The 16,858-nt window shown below is 48.8% G+C and overlaps 1 protein-coding gene across 2 annotated transcripts in view; it reads right to left on the bottom strand.

Annotated features, from left to right (window-relative positions):
* Positions 1-16,858, bottom strand: part of CFAP57 (cilia and flagella associated protein 57) — a 73,899-nt gene that overhangs the window by 25,960 nt on the left and 31,081 nt on the right. For both annotated transcript variants that reach the window (XM_041738913.1, XM_041738914.1), the window contains exons 11-17: positions 16,622-16,795; positions 12,951-13,112; positions 8,362-8,517; positions 6,900-6,993; positions 6,125-6,315; positions 2,776-2,949; positions 1,786-1,944 (exon numbers count right to left, since the gene is read on the bottom strand). In XM_041738913.1, coding sequence (XP_041594847.1) covers positions 1,786-1,944; positions 2,776-2,949; positions 6,125-6,315; positions 6,900-6,993; positions 8,362-8,517; positions 12,951-13,112; positions 16,622-16,795 — 1,110 coding nt within the window. The remainder of the gene's footprint in view (positions 1-1,785; positions 1,945-2,775; positions 2,950-6,124; positions 6,316-6,899; positions 6,994-8,361; positions 8,518-12,950; positions 13,113-16,621; positions 16,796-16,858) is intronic.

Below are 16,858 nucleotides of genomic sequence, written 5' to 3'. Positions count from 1 at the left end.
TCCCAGTTGAGCCCAGCCTCCCAACCCCTGCCCCTGGCCAAGGGGCTGGACATGAGCATGATGAAGCCACCTTGGATACTATCTTCTACCCCCCTCCCCCACTATTTCAGTCACCCCTGCCCGAGGCCCAGCAAGGTCCCTGCCATGGGGACGAAGACGTGCCATCTTGTCCTGGTCCAAATGCCAGACCCACGGAATCTGAGAGCATAATAAAACAATTACTGTTCTGCACCACTACATTTTGGGAGAATTTGTTACACATAGATTGTAACTGGGATGTAGATCTATCTGTCCATCAAACATTTCTTGAAGGAAGACTTTTCGCTAAGGTCTGAGATTCCAGATAGAAGTAGGACACAGTCCCTGCCCTAATGGAGAAAGTTCTAGCTGGGAAAGCATATGTGTCAATGAGTGTAGCCCTACCCTGCTACAGGTGTTGTAAAGGAGGACAGCCCGGGAGGCACAGCATATACCACGGGTGCCAAGAACAACTAGTGGGCGTGTAAAGCGGTGGTTCACAGGGAAGTGAGAAATCGGGCTGAAGAATAGGAGGGGGAGGAGGCCAGGGGTCTGCGTGCTGGGGTTAAAGGAGGTTAGAGTTGGCCAACTCTGGCCCTTGGGTCAAATCTGACCTGTTTCCAATAAAGTCTTGTTGGAACATGGCCAAGCCCCCTCATTCGTGTGTTTTACACCGCTGGTTTTACAACATAGGGGTAGAGCTCAGTAGTGTGACAGACAAAATATTTACTATTAGCCCTTTACGGAAAAAACTTTGTTGCCCTTGCCACAGGCAACGGAGAGCTATGGGAGAATTTTAAGTGGAAGGATGACACGATTACAGAGCCCGGTGGCGGGGAGCCAGTGCAGGAAGTGGGAAGGAAGGCCATTGGGCTGGATAGGAGACTGTTGCAATTTTAGATCAGGACGACTTACCCTCTTTCTTGTCAATCACCCTTCGAGAATCTGAAGAGAGCTTTGGACCCTCCCTACACCAATGGCCAGACACAAGCACGAACACGCACATACAGAAGTTTCATGCAGGCACCATCACGTGTCCCTTTAGCAGATCCCACCTCACAGGCGAGAAAATGAGACTTAGAGAAGTTACGCAAGGTCCTGTGGTCAGTAAATGGCAAAGCCTGTGCTGGAACCCAATTAACCGGTGCTGAAGGCCACGATCTCAGGAGAACACTGCCTGCCTGACCCAGGAATGGTGAGGGGATGGGCCAAAGGGCACACGGCCTAGATTTGCTTGGAAGGAGGATACAAAATTTTGATAGGCCACACAAAACGTGATGTTGGTCTTCTAAGTATTTTGTAAGAAAGGCATCCTGAAAAGGGACACCAGCTTCCTGTGGCTGGCCTAGCAGTTGTAGGCCAACCACAAGGAGTGTGCAATGGGCAGGTGAGCTGTCCCCGGCCCATGGGCATGGTCTCCCGAGGATGCTTGGAGCACCGCAGAGCAGGGGCCCTGTAGTCAGATGACTCAGGCTCTTGCCCCAAGTCTGTCACCCCTTGATGACATGACCTTGGGCAAGATCCCAAACTGCCTGGAATGCCATCTCCTGAGCTCCACAGCTGGGTCCCCTTGTGGCTGCTGGGAGAACTGAGTGTGGTGTGTTTACCGCTAGCAGCCCAGTGCCAAGCACACAGCAGGTACTTCACAGACCACTCAGCCCCCATCAAGTTCAATGAATGTGTTCCAAGCATCCAGGGATCCTCTCCTGAGCTTTGTCCTCCTCCCCTGGGTCTGCCTAGGAGTGGCTGAGGGAGATGAGCCTTCACCTTATCTTGAATGGTCTCGTCTCTTTCCTGGATTTCCCGCTTGAGGCCCAGGATGTCCTTCTCCAGGGACTTAATGACCCCTTGCAGCTTCACCTGCTCCCCCTTCAGGCTCTCGATGTCATTGGTTCGCTCTTCGATCTCCTTCTGCAGGCTGCTGAACTGCGGATACAATATTACAGAGACCACCAGAGTCTTCGCCTCCCCGTCACCAACCTGTGACCCCGACTCCCCACCCTCGTGAGCTGCAAACACATTCAGCACTCAACATTTCTGGGCTTCTAGGAGTGACTTTTTGGAGATTTGGGACAGGTCAGGCATTTCCCAGGCCACGTGAGTGACGTAGCATTCTATCTGGTAAGATCCAGCCCATGTCCCCTCTGTGAGGATGGACTGTCCGGGTCAAGAAGCTCTGGAGACCAGCGCCCCAGGTGGACCCAGACTTTTCCATGACTCCACTGACCTTGAAAGGTGGGGATCTGTGCCCTATCAAGGTCACCGATACTGTAATGGATGAGCCACCTTGCCCAAGTCTGAGAAGGGAAGATGACACTGTTCCCTGGATTGACAGGTGGTGGGACTTCTAGTGGGAAGGCACGTGACTTTGCCTTGAAGTTGGCTTCTCTGAGGCTAAACATGTTGGGGAAACCCAATTCTGCAAGGATCTGTGACCTGAATCTCTGTTCACCCCGCCGCCAGTGACTACAAATACATATCTGCCTCGTAAACCAAGCTTCCTACACCTCCAGGCCTCCCACCCACTCGAGAGCCTCATCTCCATCTCTACCAGAGGTTGAACTCTGAAAACCGACTAAATCCTACTTGCCCAGCCATGAGAGCCAGGGGTGTCCACCAGTGTCCTGGCAAACATCACCATCGCTGTGAAAAGGATGCAGCAGGGAGAGCCCCGAGGAGGGGAGGGCAGGGTGCCTGGGGGGAGAACAGAGCTACTCGCAGCAATTCAGCTCTGGCGGAAGCCCGGGCCCCTCATACCTTCTTCCTCATGATGCCAGTTTCTCCTTTGAGCCGCAGGTTCGATTCCTTTTCATCCCGCAGCTTTTTCTTGTACTTGGTTTTGATATCTTGGATTTCTTGGTCCTCATCATTTTCAATCTGCTTCTTGGTCTCCTCAAACTCCCGCAGCTGCTGCCTGACGTCCTCCTGGGCCTGAAACGGGGAGCCGGGGGTCACTGCACACATGGGAACCAGGGCCCTGTGTCCCCTGACCTCCCACTGTCCTCCCGTCTGTCCTCTGTCTTCCCTTCTCTCCCTACCAGATGGGGCCGTGGCCTCCAGCACCTCAGTGACCACCTTCCCGACACCCCTGACCCTCTCCACCTCTGGTTTCCTCACACTGACACCCATGCTTCCTTTGTCTTTCCGTCACTGAACTGCTGATGGTTGTGATTTTGTATCTGTGGAACTACTTGGTCGTCTTTCCCAATAGACAAAAGTTCCTAGAAGGTAGAAACCTGGTCTATTCTGCCCACTCCCAGGGTCCCAGAGTACACCCTGCAGGGGCACACAGTAGGTACTTGGCCACTACCTGAGTGAAAGAGAGTCTTTAACTCTGATCTCCTGCTCCTTAACCCAATGCCCTGCACATCCCCCAACACTTTGCATCATACTCTAATTGCCTGTTTGACAGGCTCCCTCGTGGGCATGGAAGCTCCTTGATGGCAGGGCCACATCTCTCTGCTCACCAAGAACAATCTGCATAGCAGCTGGTACAGAATGAGTCAGAGCCTGGAGCTGGGACGCAGGAAAAAGGAACTCGGCCTAGGATCCCTGGGTGGCTCAGTGGTTGGGTGTCTGCCTTCAGCCCAGGGCCTGATCCTGGGGTCCCGGGATCGAGTCCCACATCGGGCTCCCTGCATGGAGCCTGTTTCTCCCTCTGCCTGTGTCTCTGCCTCTCTCTGTGTGTCTCTCATGAATAAATAAGTAAAATCTTAAAAAAAAAAAAAAAAGGCATGAACTCAGCTTGGGGGAGGCTGAGAGTTGACTCGGGTGTGATTCCTCTGCTTACAGCCCTTAGGCGGTCAGAGTCCACTGTGTCCCCCTTGTCCTGACCCTGGCATTCTCATAAGCTGCATGTACCCATCCCTGGGGTGAGTGTCAGGGGCTCAGAGAGACAACATGGTTTTAATACTGGGCTCCCGAGAAAGGCTTCTCTCTTCCCCGCCATGTGTCACCAGACCCTTGCTAGACAGAAGCCTTGGCACGGCGTGCTCTGTTTGCAGCCCACAGTTGCCCGCCAGCCACGGCTCTGGCTCTGGCTCTGGGAGATGTCCCTGGAAAGGAAAGTAGGCCAGCCAGGTTGGTGAGGAGGCCTGCCAGGTGGAAACTTCCTAGGGAAGTTCTGAGTTGAAATCTTTGACTCAAAGGAAGAAATGGGGAGGTAATCACTGTGAGGGTGCTGGCCTTCCTCCAGCCTCTCTCCTCTTAGAGCAGATTCCTCTCCCACCCCCCCATCCCCCAAGCCCCCCTGAAAGGCAAAGCTCAGATCAGTTGACTGGAGGTCGACAAACATTTCTGGAGCATCTAGGACATGCCCCCCCACCCTTTGCAGGGTTTGAAAGTCACTGATGGGTGACCCTGCCCTTGAGAAGCTCCCCCAGGGGAAGGGAAGTAAAGGCAGGATGCTACCCTATAGGCCACCGACGAGGCAGGGGTCCAGGGACCCTGAGGACACTGGGAAGGCTGCTTAGCCCTGTGGGCGGGGAGAGGGGTTATAAGGGGCAGGACCTGCGGCCAGGTGAAGGGGAATCATCCAGAGCAGAGGCCCAGAGGTTGTGTGGGACACTTGGCCACTGCATGAGGTTGGATGGGAGGGAGCTGGATGGCAGCAGAGGGCCGGGGCAGGGGTGGGAGGCCGGCAAGGCTGTGCGGGAACATTCCCCGTGGGGCTGTCAGAACCCAGCCTGCTGGGAGGAGACCTCCGCTCTCTACTTCCTGCTCCTCTGGGCCCAAGGCCTGCTCCCTTCCCGGCTCCCTGAAGACTTGGGGGGTGGGGGTGGGGGTGTGGCCTAGTCCTCCTCCTGGCACAACTGGTGGGGGTGACCCTGTAATGTCCAGGGTGCTCTGACCTTGTCTCTCCTCTGCCGCGGCACCCCCACACTCAGGTCCACCCCGGGCCTGGGCCCACCTCCGAGGCCTGCAAACGCAGGCCCTGCCCTCAGCACAGGTGACTGCGGTGTTGGACCCCAGGTGGGCCCGGCCCTGTCTGGAGTCCTCCACTGTCTTCCAGGCATCTGGTCCTCTGCCCCTGTCTGGGCTGGCCCTGGTGGCTGCTCCCCAGATGCCCTGGTTTGCCTGTGGCAGCGCTCAGGAGAGCCGCTCTGTGCCGGCCTCCCCCGCAGTCCTGCTGAGGAAAAGCACTGGGTGGAGGATGAACACGGCCAGGATTCAGGTTTAAAACCTCAGCTGCGTGCTCAGCTACACACCTGCCAGGCCTCTTCTCTGCCACCTCCTTCCTCATTCCCTTCAAAACTCATTCCACCCCTTCCTGACTCTGTGCCCTCGCTTACGGTGCCCCATCTGTTGCCGTTTCGTGCAGGAAAGGCAGCCATCTGGCTCTTCTCAGTTTTCTCTTCATCTCGGGAAACTAGATATTTTGGCAACCCAACCTTCCCGAACATTCTCCGACTGTGCTCTGCCTGCATGCCCTTCCCTCCCGCGTTTCCATGTCTCCTGCTCATTCTGGCTTGGACTCCTCCTGGGTCTCATTAGCTCCTGCGAGCCTTCCCTGAGCAATCAGGGAGGTCTGCACCCCCCCTGCTCCCCCATGCATGCACCTCCGGGGATGCGTCTGTGTGCCTGCCTCCTCCACACAACCGAAAACCAGGTCCCGGTCTCTATTTTTCATGGTCACCCAGCACTCGAGCTGGTAAAACAGTAAGATACAACCTGGGTTTGTAAAATCAGTGAAGGAATGATTTCATCTTGTAAGACACAAGGAGCTGCTAAAGGGTTTCAGGCAACTACCTTCCCTGTTGTTCGGGCCCTTGTTCCTCTCTAGGCCCTGCTGGCTGCATCTAGAAAGGTCTCTCCAGTCCTTGAGGCTCGAAGGTCCAAGTAGGATAGGACAGCAGATATGAACTTAGTCTGTCCAAAGAATTTCAGTCCCTAAAGCCAAGCACCTCCCAGCCCCCTGGGTCTCCTGGTCTGGAGGGAAACAAATGGTAAAGAGCAGAACACGAGGCCCAAGGGACACATGCTGAAAGGAGGGACTGGAAGGGAAAGGAGGTGAAGCCAGCTTTCCCACAGCTCCATGGGCTGGTCACAGGCCAGGCCTGCAGGATGCACCGTGAAAGGGAGGCACAGTTCAGCTTCCAGTGAGTACCTCTTCCAGGAGGGTGGTTTTTTCCTGCAGTTTGGCCTCATAAAACTCAGTCAGCTCCTCCAGGGCCTGGCTCTTGGTCTCATCGTTATCCCGAAGCTGTTTTTCATACTCCTCCTGCATCCTCTGGGACTTGAGCTGCAATTCCTGATACTTCTCATATTCTAGAAGCAACTTTTGGTTGTTGCAGCACTCTGGAGAGAAGCAAGGGCCGTTATTACGCGTGGGACTCAGGGCCTCCCAGGAGCCTTTGGTGTTCTCCCGCCCACCTCCAGCACCAGCCAGGGCAGGTGCCTCCATGACGCCCGCCCAGCTTCCTGCCCGCACCCCATCAGGTGGCTGCCAAACTCCCCCACGTTGTCGGCTAGGCAGAAGGTTTCCAGGAAAGGGCGGAGGGATGTTTGGGGGTTCACGGCCAAGAAAAATGTCCTAAATATGCCAAATAGTTATCAGCACCTCTGTTTTACAGAAGAGTAAACTGAGGCTCGGTGAGGTCCGGTGACTCCCTAGAGCACCTAATGTGGTCAGTCTGGGACCCAAGGCAGCCTAGCAGGCTCCAGACCTGCACTTCCTCATATCTCCTGTTGGCATGCAGTAGGTGTTTAATACGTATTTAATGAATGAGCAAATGCACAGGAGTAAAAAGCCACAGTGAGATCCAGGGCATAAATGCAGCCTGTTTACAGACAAAACCAGGTCACCTGGGACTTCTGTTGGGTCCGGGGGACTCCCAGACTTCTGCCCCCACCCGACGTGTGGCCTCTCCCTGGGGACTCACCCAGGTCCTGCAGCTCCCGGCTCTGTTTGTCCAGCAGGTCCTCAATGTGCTCCCGATGGGACACATCCTGCTTTTCTTTTTCTGTTCTTAAAACCTAAAACACAGAGTGAACTGTTCTCATTCCCACATGTCTGCTGAAAGCACCCCTAGGGCAGGAACACATGTAATGAGTGCCATCCCCTTTCACTCACAAACATTTCTCAAGCCCTTCCTTTGAACCAAGCATTGTTCCATGAGCAACAAGCAAGCTATCACTTTTTATTTACATTATATTCTGCTCTGAGAGTTCTAGACGTTCCTTATTTATATCCTTTCTACTAAACGGGTCTTGTCAATGATGAGTTCGGTTTTGGACATGTAGCAGATGGATTTTGGGGGGGAAGAAAGTAAAGATTCATTTGAATTCTCTGTTGTCTGCACATTGCTGTCAACTACATTCTTGGATGTGCTAATGTGTCAGCTTCTAAGGAGTGTTTTCCTTAATCGAGCAGGAAAGCTCTTTGCAGGCAGAGGGGCCGCCCCCAGGAATAACTCTGTGCTTAGCTTATGGAGGGCCCCCGCACCAATGTTTGTTGACTAGAGGAAGGAAATAATAAAACTAAAAGCCAGGGGCTTTTTTTTTTTTTTTTTTTTGAGTCAAACTCTCTGACCCGTGGAGATAATATAAAAGAACAAATACCATCTGAGCCAAAAATAGGAGGTTTGGGATGAAGGGCAGGACAGATTTGTGGAGAATAAGGGGATTATTCTGGGGAAGTCCTGGATCAAATCTAACTACAGGAGGACAAGTTAGACTAATTTTATTTCATCTACCGATGATCCTGAAATTGATATTCTGGTACCTCTTTTCTTTCTATACTTTGTTTTTCTTGTGACTTTTCATTCTGTTTTTTTGTTTGTTTGTTTTTAGATTTTATTTATTTATTCATGAGAGACACACAGAAAGAGGCAGAGACACAGGGCAGAGGGAGAAGCAGGCTTCCTGCAGGGAGCCCCATGCAGGACTCGATCTCGGGACCCTGGGATCATGACCTGAGCCAAAGGCAGATGCTCAACCGCTGAGCCACCCAGGTGCCCTGCATTCTGTTTTTAAATACATTTCTCTTGATCCTAAAGATAATATATTCTCGTTGTAGAGAATTTGCAAAAATACGGAAAATTTTAAATTATCCATCATCCCCACTTTCCGAGGTAATCACACTGCTAGCTATTTTCTTATGAACTGATCTATGTGTATTTATTTTATTTGATGAATCCCATTCACTATAGTTTTATATTCTGCTCTGTTCTACGTGGCACTTTGCTGTAAGCATTTGTGATGCTATCAGCTATCCTTAAAAACCACACATTATCATATGGTTCATTGTTTGAGCATAGCTGGGATGGTGTATGCCAGTTCCATCTTGAGTAAACTGGAAACATCTTATTATTTGTGGCTGTTGGCTGAGTCTCTCAAACAGACCTGGTTTTTCGTTTTCAAGGATTCCATCTCCTGGAGGAACTTATCTGTTAGCTCCTTAATCTTCTCAGAGTAGTTCATGTCCTTCAATCGAAGCTGATACTCATTCTCCATTTTCAATTCTTCCACACGAGTCTTCAGTTCCAACATCATCTGAGCCTTTGGGAGAAGGACACCAGAATCAAGAACATTCACAGTGTGGGTGAATTAGAATATTTAAACTGGTGGCCTCGAGCTCTCTGAGCTCTGCAGATTTGCCCAGCCTCAAACACACGTGTATCCACTAGAATTTATCTTTTCCCCATGAGACACCGGGACTGAAAACTGGGGAGACATACGAGCTTTTTCCTCTGCCTTCGCAACATCTGTTCAGTGAGCCCCGCTGTGCACCAGGCATTACGCTAACAACCCTCTCAGCCTGAAATATGTGCAAATACCACCTGCTCAGTGAAGTCCACTTGGATCACGCCAGTTAATCCTATGACCCTTCCTTTCCATTCCCAGCACTCATGACCCTGCTCACACTGCTCTACTTTTTACTATTTTCTTGGATCTAGGCACTTTCTAATGCAACTTATGTATGATTCTGTTTATTGTCTTTTGTCTTCTTCCTCCATTAGAATTTAAACTCAGGGAAGGCTGAGATCTTTGTTGGTTTTGTATACTGATACACAGAAGCGTGCCTAACACGTAGGAGGTACTTGAAGAACACGTGTGGAACCATGATTCCTGCCCCCATGGAGCTAACGGTCTACTGAAGAAGCCAAATAACATCATTACAAATTGTGAAAAGTGCCCAGAGCCAGTGGTTTCCCAGGACTGTCAATGTGTCCCTCTCAATGCCTCTTAGTCCTTACTCTTCCTGCCTTGCTGGTTCCTATGTCCAGTGACTTCTTCTTTCATTCTATTGTATCCTCTGGTGCCAAAGTTTTCTAAATACTGTGATACACATACCCTTCATTTCCTGAAAAAGGTAACGCTGATGACAGAGAGGATGAGAACACAGGTGTTTTCTTCTCACCTATCTATGATCACCCCCCCAGCCTCCTCACGTATCCCTATCTCATCTTTTTTGATCTATCTCCTCTACAACCATGGACAACTAGAGAATAAGGGATGTGTTATGCTCACTTCTGCATTCCTGGCCAGTGGACAAGTGTGGACCTGGCACACAGGAAGTACTGAGATGAGGGATGAACACAGGGGGCATGGGCAAAGTTGGGGATGAGAGCAAGGACGTCTGGTCAGGACACTGTGTATGATGTGGTATGGATGGGAGGCAGAGGGAGAGGAGGCCCAGAGGGGGTCAGACCATCAAAGTCCTTGCCAGCCATGATAAGAAATTAGGATTTTCTCTTACAGGGCCTCTGAAGGTCCTTGCCCAACCTGATTAAGCTGACTTCATCTCACAAAGACCTCTCTGATGGCAGTGTGTAGCTTGGGCTAGATCAAGCACTAAAGCAGAGGGATTAGTTGGGGGGTGGGAACAGCACAGTCCAGATGGGGAAGGGGGAGGAGAGTGGAACGGAGAGATTCAAGAGCAAGATTTTAGGGAACATGGTGCCTGACTGGGTATGGGGTGAAGGTAAAAGGCCATGGATGAAGACCATCTCCTGGGAAGAGTGCTCCCTGAAGATTGCACTTGGCCTATCTTGTGTCACGGCTTTATCCTGGGCACCTAGGACAGGACCAGCAACATAGCACTAAATGAACGTTTATCTGATGAGGAGGTCACTCCAGGGTCTGCCTTGGACTGGCGTAATAGATTTATTGATGGGAGTGATGGTTTCGGGCATGTTGTATTTGTGGCGCACAGCTCATCATCCTTCCTCAGTGTGTTCTCAGCCTGGCTGCAGAGGCAGCTTTCCATGATGCAAATCTCCTCAAACCATTCCCTAATATAAATCTATCAGTAGGTCCTTAGGAACAAATTCTGAATTCTAAAACATGGTGTAAAAGGCCCTCACGATCCCTCTCCAGCTCCAGCTCCAAACACCCTCCCCTCTCCAGCCCCACCTAGCCAGGAGCATCTTCCCCAGAGCACCTCTCTCATCCTTTTGCACACTCATTCCTTGGTGTGGAATAGCCTTTCCCATCTGTTCCTGAAGGGTCCATCCAAAGCTCATTTCCTCTGGCACCACCTGGCCTGTGACCCCAGAGCATCATTCTGTCATAACACCCGTAACACACTTAATTTCCCTTTTTAATTTTACCTGTACCTCCTCCCAGGCTACAAGCTAAAGGCCTCTATATATCTTTCACTTCTGTCATCCTAGACCTTGGTACAGCATCTAGTACATAACAGACCCCTCTGTGACCACTAGTCGGATGGATGGATGGATGGATGGATGGATGGATGGATGGATGAATGAGTAGGTAAATTATGTCCTGAGAGATAGTTACATAGAAAATCATAGAATATAAAGAAAAAAAGAGAACTGGAAATTCTGAGAAATATGACTTTTAATTTTTAAAAAAGATTTATTTATTTATTTAAGACAGAGAGAGCACGCATGCAAGTGCAGGAATGGTGGGGAGAGGCAGAGGGAGAGAACATCCAAGCAGACTCCTGCTGAGCGTGGAGCCCATCATGGGGCTCAGTCTCATGACCCTGAGATCACGACCTGAGCCAAAACCAAGAGTTGGATGTTAACCCACTAAGCCACCCAGGTGCCCCAGGGAAATGTGACTTTTAGAGGACAGGTGGAGAGAGAAATGGGAAGGACAGAGAGGCCAACAGGGAAAAAGAGCACAGTCTCACAGATGCAGAGATGGGGTGGCTCCAGGAAGGGAGCAGAACATACTCTAGCCCTTTCCAAGTTGGCAGTACTTCTGACAGGCCAAGCTGGGGGCTGGGTGGGGAGCCTGGCCTTTGGCACAGCCTGGGGTCTCCTAGTTGCTCCCTTCCCCTACCCTCCGTGAGGAATGGGGGAGAAAACAGAGAGAAGAAGGAAGAGGAGGAGATGTACTTGCCTGCCTGCAGTAGGTCAGACCCGGACTCTCATAGGCTCTCCCTCATCCTTTCCTCTCATTTCACCTTTCCTACAGAAAGTTCCTAGCAGGAAACTCTAGCAGAGATCTCTGGAAATGCCTGGGTCTTATCCTCCTGCTTTGGGGCCATTTTTGCAATGCTGTTCTGATGGTTTTCTTCATCTCTACCTGATTGTGAGTTTCCTGATCACAGAGCTCAGGGCTGTCTTTTCACACATGCATCCCCAGTACCTAGCAAACAGCAGGCATTCAATAAATTCACTCTAGATTCTGGATGAACAGCAATGAATGGATAGCTCTGCCATTCTCTGTAAGCCTTGTGCGTTTCCCATCCCTTCGGTGTCTCCCTTAGGGAGCGGGGTGCAGAGCTAGCTGTCCCCTCAAAACTCTCAAAACACATCTTCCTGGAGTGTTTAATGCTTTCGCAGGAGGGAGGGGCCTTTGGGGGAAGTGATTAAGAGAGAGGATTCTAGGGATCCCTGGGTGGCGCAGCGGTTTGGCGCCTGCCTTTGGCCCAGGGCGCGATCCTGGAGACCCGGGATCGAATCCCACATCGGGCTCCCGGTGCATGGAGCCTGCTTCTCCCTCTGCCTGTGTCTCTGCCTCTCTCTCTCTCTCTCTGTGACTATCATAAATAAATAAAAATTAAAAAAAAAAAGAGAGAGGATTCTATATTAAATCTGGAGCAAAACTCTAGTCCTGTCCCTTAACTTCTCCAACGCCACTTCTGGAAACATGGGGAGAATAATAGAATCTTTCATAGAGATGATGTGACATTTATTTTATTTTTTAAATATTTATTTATTTATTTATTTATTTATTTATTTATTTATTTATTCATAGAGACACAGAGAGAGAAAGAGAGAGACAGAGACACAGGCAGAGGGAGAAGCAGGCTCCATGCAGGGAGCCGGACATGGGACTCGAACCCGTCTCTCTGGGATCACGTCCTAGACTGAAGGTGGCGCTAAACTGCTGAGCCACACAGGCTGCCTGAGATGATGTGACATTTAAATAAGAAAATACTTATAATTAGTATAGTACCTGGTTCAGGGAAAATCTAAAAAAAATGCTGATTATCATTACTTTTATTGTTTTATTATTAGGAAGACTAGGTTTCAGGAATGTTTTCTAAATACTTTATTTTCTTTTTTTAAATGAAGAAGGCTCCACTAGCAGTTAAGTTTCACAGATACAACTGGCATATTCAGCTTGTCAGTTCAATTCTGTAAATATTTATTGACTGTCTTTCATGTGTCTAGCAAGGGCTAGAAACTGCTGGTCACACAGAGAATTGCATGTCATGGTTCCTGCCCTCAAAGAGTGGGAAGAGGAAAGCTAGTTCACAGGCTAAAAGTAGAGCAGAGTGTAAGTGAAGATGACCAGGTGGCAGTTTGATGGGCAGGGGTGAGGGTGGAAAGAGATCCAGCCACGCAGAGGAGAGCAGCATGGTGGTGTGGATGGGAAATGTTCAGGGGAGTGCGGGAGTCTGTGTGGGGCACTGTGCAGCCAGGCATATAGGGCCTTGAATGCTGGTCCTAGGGGTGTGGACAGTCTGGTAAGGAATTTCCATGTCCCTCTTCCTTTGATCTGGTTCTTACCTTCTCTTCCATGTCAGTTTTAGTAACAAGCACCTCCTCGGCAAAGCCTACTTCCCTCTCTCGCTTGATCCCCCGACCATCCTTATCAAAGACCTTCCAGGTAAACAGGCAGCCGTCCTCGGCAACGGTCAGCAGGAATTGGTCATCAAAGGTGAGCGACATCTGAGGAGAAAAAAAGCACAACAAGGAGGCTTTTTGAGGCCTCAGATAACCAGAACTGAGCTGGCTGTGTGCAAGGCCTCTGTTCAGGCAACCATGAGTGTAGCCTCATGGGGCAGGAAGACTGGATCCTGGGTAAGAATAAGACAGGGAGCTCTCATAAGCTTCTGTTAATGAATAAAGGAAACAAGACTGTGTTTATATTCTCTGTGCGTTTGGAATCTTGAGGGTTAATTATTATCTAGATTATAAAAAGAACTCTCAGAACTCAGCAGTAAAAACCCCAAACAATCCAACTAGAAGATGGTAAAGAAATATGGAGGGTATACAGATGACAAAGAGGGTAAACAGATGGCAAAGCAGCATATGAAAAGATGTTCAACATTATTAGCCACTGGGGAAATGCATATTAAAACTATGGTGAGATATTATTGCACACATGTTAGAGAGCAGCTAAAATAAAAAATAGTGACAATACCAAATGCTGGCAATGATGTGGAGAAATTGGATCTTGCATGCATTGCTGGTAGGACTAGAAAACAGCTTGGCAGTTTACTTTAGTTTCCTTAAGAACTAAACATAAATTGAGGCACCCGGGTGGCTCAGTGGTTAAACGTCTGCCTTTGGCTCAGGTCATGATTCTAGGGTCCTGGGAGTCTCATGTCAGGCTCCTTGCTCAGCAGGAAGCCTGCTTCTCCTTCTCCCTCTGCCTGCCTTTCTCCTTGCTTGTGTTCTCTTTGTCAAATAAATAAAATCTTAAAAAAAAAAAGACTAAACATAAACTTATCCTATGATCCAGCAATGATTCCCAGAGAAATGAAGGTCCACACAAAAGCCTGTATATGATTGGTAAAAGCCTGTATACAATAGAGCTACTACCAGTTTTATTTGTAATAGCCAAAAACTAGGGGGGTGGGGATGAGCTATCCTACAATAGGTAGATGGTTAAACAAATTATGGTGCATACATGCCATGGAAAGCTACTCAGCAGTAAGAAGAAATGAAGTATTGATATGTGAAATAACTCAGAGCTCAAGGGGGTATCGCACTAGGTGAGAAAAGCCACTGTCAAAAGATCACATGCTGTACGATCCCGTTGTTTTGTTTTAAAAAGATTTTATTTATTTATTCATGGAGACACAGTGGGAGAGGCAGAGACACAGGCAGAGGGAGAAGCAGGCTCATGCAGGAAGCCCGATGTGGGACTCAATCCCAGGATCTTGGGATCATGCCCTGAGCCAAAGGCAGACGTTCAACCACTGAGCCACCCAGGTGCCCCCTGTATGATCCCATTTATATAAAATTCTCAAAATGACAAATGATTGAAATAAAGAACCAATGAGTGTTTTCTCAGGACTAGGGTCAGTGGTGGCTGAGGGGGGTGGGTGTCACCAGTAAGGCAGCAAGAGGGGGTCCTTGGTGGCCACAGAGCAATGCCAGCTACAGGAATCTATGTATGTGATAAAATGACATGGAAACACACACATTTTGCACCAACGTCAGTTTCCTGGTGTGATACCTACCGTTGCACAGTTATGATAGATGTACCTATTGGGGGAAACTGGGAGGAGGGCACACAGGACCTCTATGCTCTCTTTAAATTTCCTGTGACTCTATAATGATCTCAAAATAAAAAGCAAAGGCAAAAGAATCAATAATGAAAAAGGCCTTCTCGCAGTCAGCAATATGTGTCGAAAACCTTACTAATGGCGTTGCTCTTGCACTCAGGAATTCTTCCTCTGTCTAGCAAGTTAGCCTTTGGGATAATCAGAGATGCCCACGGAATTCTGTAGAGAAGCCCTGGTTAGGGCCTCTCATATGATCATTTAATGCCCAGTTGTAGGAAAAGAAATAAGCTGTGGTCTATCACTTGATGGGATATTTGTATAGCTACTAAAATCATGTTTTCGAGGAATATTTAATTGTACAAAAATGCTTATAATAGCATTAATTTTTAAAAAGCAGACTACAAAAGAATATATACAGTATGGTCTCAATTTATTTAAAATGCACACAAATCTACACAAAAGAGAAAATGTATCAAAATATTAATGATATTATGAAGAGGATTTTTATTTCTTTTTCTTTTTTGTTTTAGAGAGAAAGAGTGTGAGCATATAAGAGTGGGTGGGGAGAGGTAGAGGGAGAGAGAATCTTTTTTTTTTTTTACATATATATTTTTTTAATTGGAGTTCAATTTGCCAACATATAGCATAATACCCAGTGCTCATCCTATCAAGTGCCCCCCTCAGTGCCCGTCACCCAGTCACGCCCACGCCCTACCCACCTCCCTTTCCACCACCCCTTGTTCGTTTCCCAGATTTAGGAGTCTGGGAGAGAGAATCTTAAGCGGATTCCATGCGTAGCATGGAGCCCCTCGCAGGGCTCCACCTCACAACCCTGAAACCATGACCTGAGCTGAAATTAAGAGTCAGACATCCAACCACCTGAGCCACACCAGTGCCTCATGAAGATTTTTATTTCTAAAGTAACTATGCATTGCTTTCATAATCAGAAAAAATAAATACCTTATGTACAAAACGCTATGAAAAGAAGAGAGGGAATTTTTTTTTTTAATTTACTTTGAGGGCAGTCCGGGTAGCTCAGCGGTTTGGTGCGCCCTTCGGCCCAGGGTGTGAAGGGATCCTGGAGACCCAGGATCAAGTCCCACATCGGGCTCCCTGCGTGGAGCCTGTTTCTCCCTCTTTCTGTGTCTATGTCTCTGCCTCTCTCTCTCTCTCTGTCTCTCATGAATAAATAAATAAAATCTTTTAAAAAAATAAATAAATTTACTTTGAGTGTGAGACTCAAGCTCAGCATAGGAATGTTCCAGTTAATAATGGAAAATCCTTTCTTTAGTAAGGATACTGTCTGAAGGTAAGCCAGTATTGAGTTTGGGACATCATTCAAAATCTTAGCTTTTGATGTTGTTGGGGGGACAATTTCCAGATGTGTACCCATGGTAGTTCCCCAGGGGAGGCCTTTTGTACCTCCAGGGAAGGGCAGGGGCTCATCTCTGGGGCTTTGACTTTTTTTATTTTTTATTTATTTTTTAAAATAAATTTATTTTTTATTGGTGTTCAATTTGTCAACATATAGAATAACACCCAGTGCTCATCCTGTCAAGTGCACTTCCTCTGGGGAGGACAGCTGGGTACCACAACCAGCACTCAGCAGATCGGAGATCTGGGTGAGATGCTCCTGACATCTCTTAAATGGCCCATTATTATGCATAATATTATGGTGAGTAACCTCACACAGGAATGTTTAGGTGTATGTCTGATTCTCTCCTAGGGTATATTCCTGGGAGTAGTTGAAATAAAGGATATTAGTAGCCAATAAATGTTCATTGAATGGGTGGTTGGATGAATTAAGAAGGAGAGACCAATAAGGAAAGAAAAGCCACTGAGGGGGTTGGAGGGATGAAGAAGGAGTATGGAGGGCAGGATCAGATAGATCTAGGGCAGGGCTAGGTCTGGGCCTGGATCCCTGCGGAGAGTGACCCTTCTCACCTTGGTGATAGGACCTGCGTGGGCCTGGTACTCGTTGAATTCTTTCTGCAAAGGTAGTGGATACTTCATGGCACGGATGGTGCCCACAGAGGTGCCCACAAATATCATGCGCCCGGAATGTGAGATGACGACGGCCGTGTAGATGACGTCAAATGCTGATATCTCTCGAAGGACCTGGAACACAGACAGCTCTGTTCAGAGTGAGGGGCTGAGCCGTACATACCACCAGGGTCCCCA

The sequence above is a fragment of the Vulpes lagopus genome, chromosome 23 (assembly GCF_018345385.1).
Source record: "Vulpes lagopus strain Blue_001 chromosome 23, ASM1834538v1, whole genome shotgun sequence".
NCBI classification, from domain to species: Eukaryota; Metazoa; Chordata; class Mammalia; order Carnivora; family Canidae; genus Vulpes; species Vulpes lagopus.
This window is presented reverse-complemented; position numbering and strand designations above follow the sequence as displayed.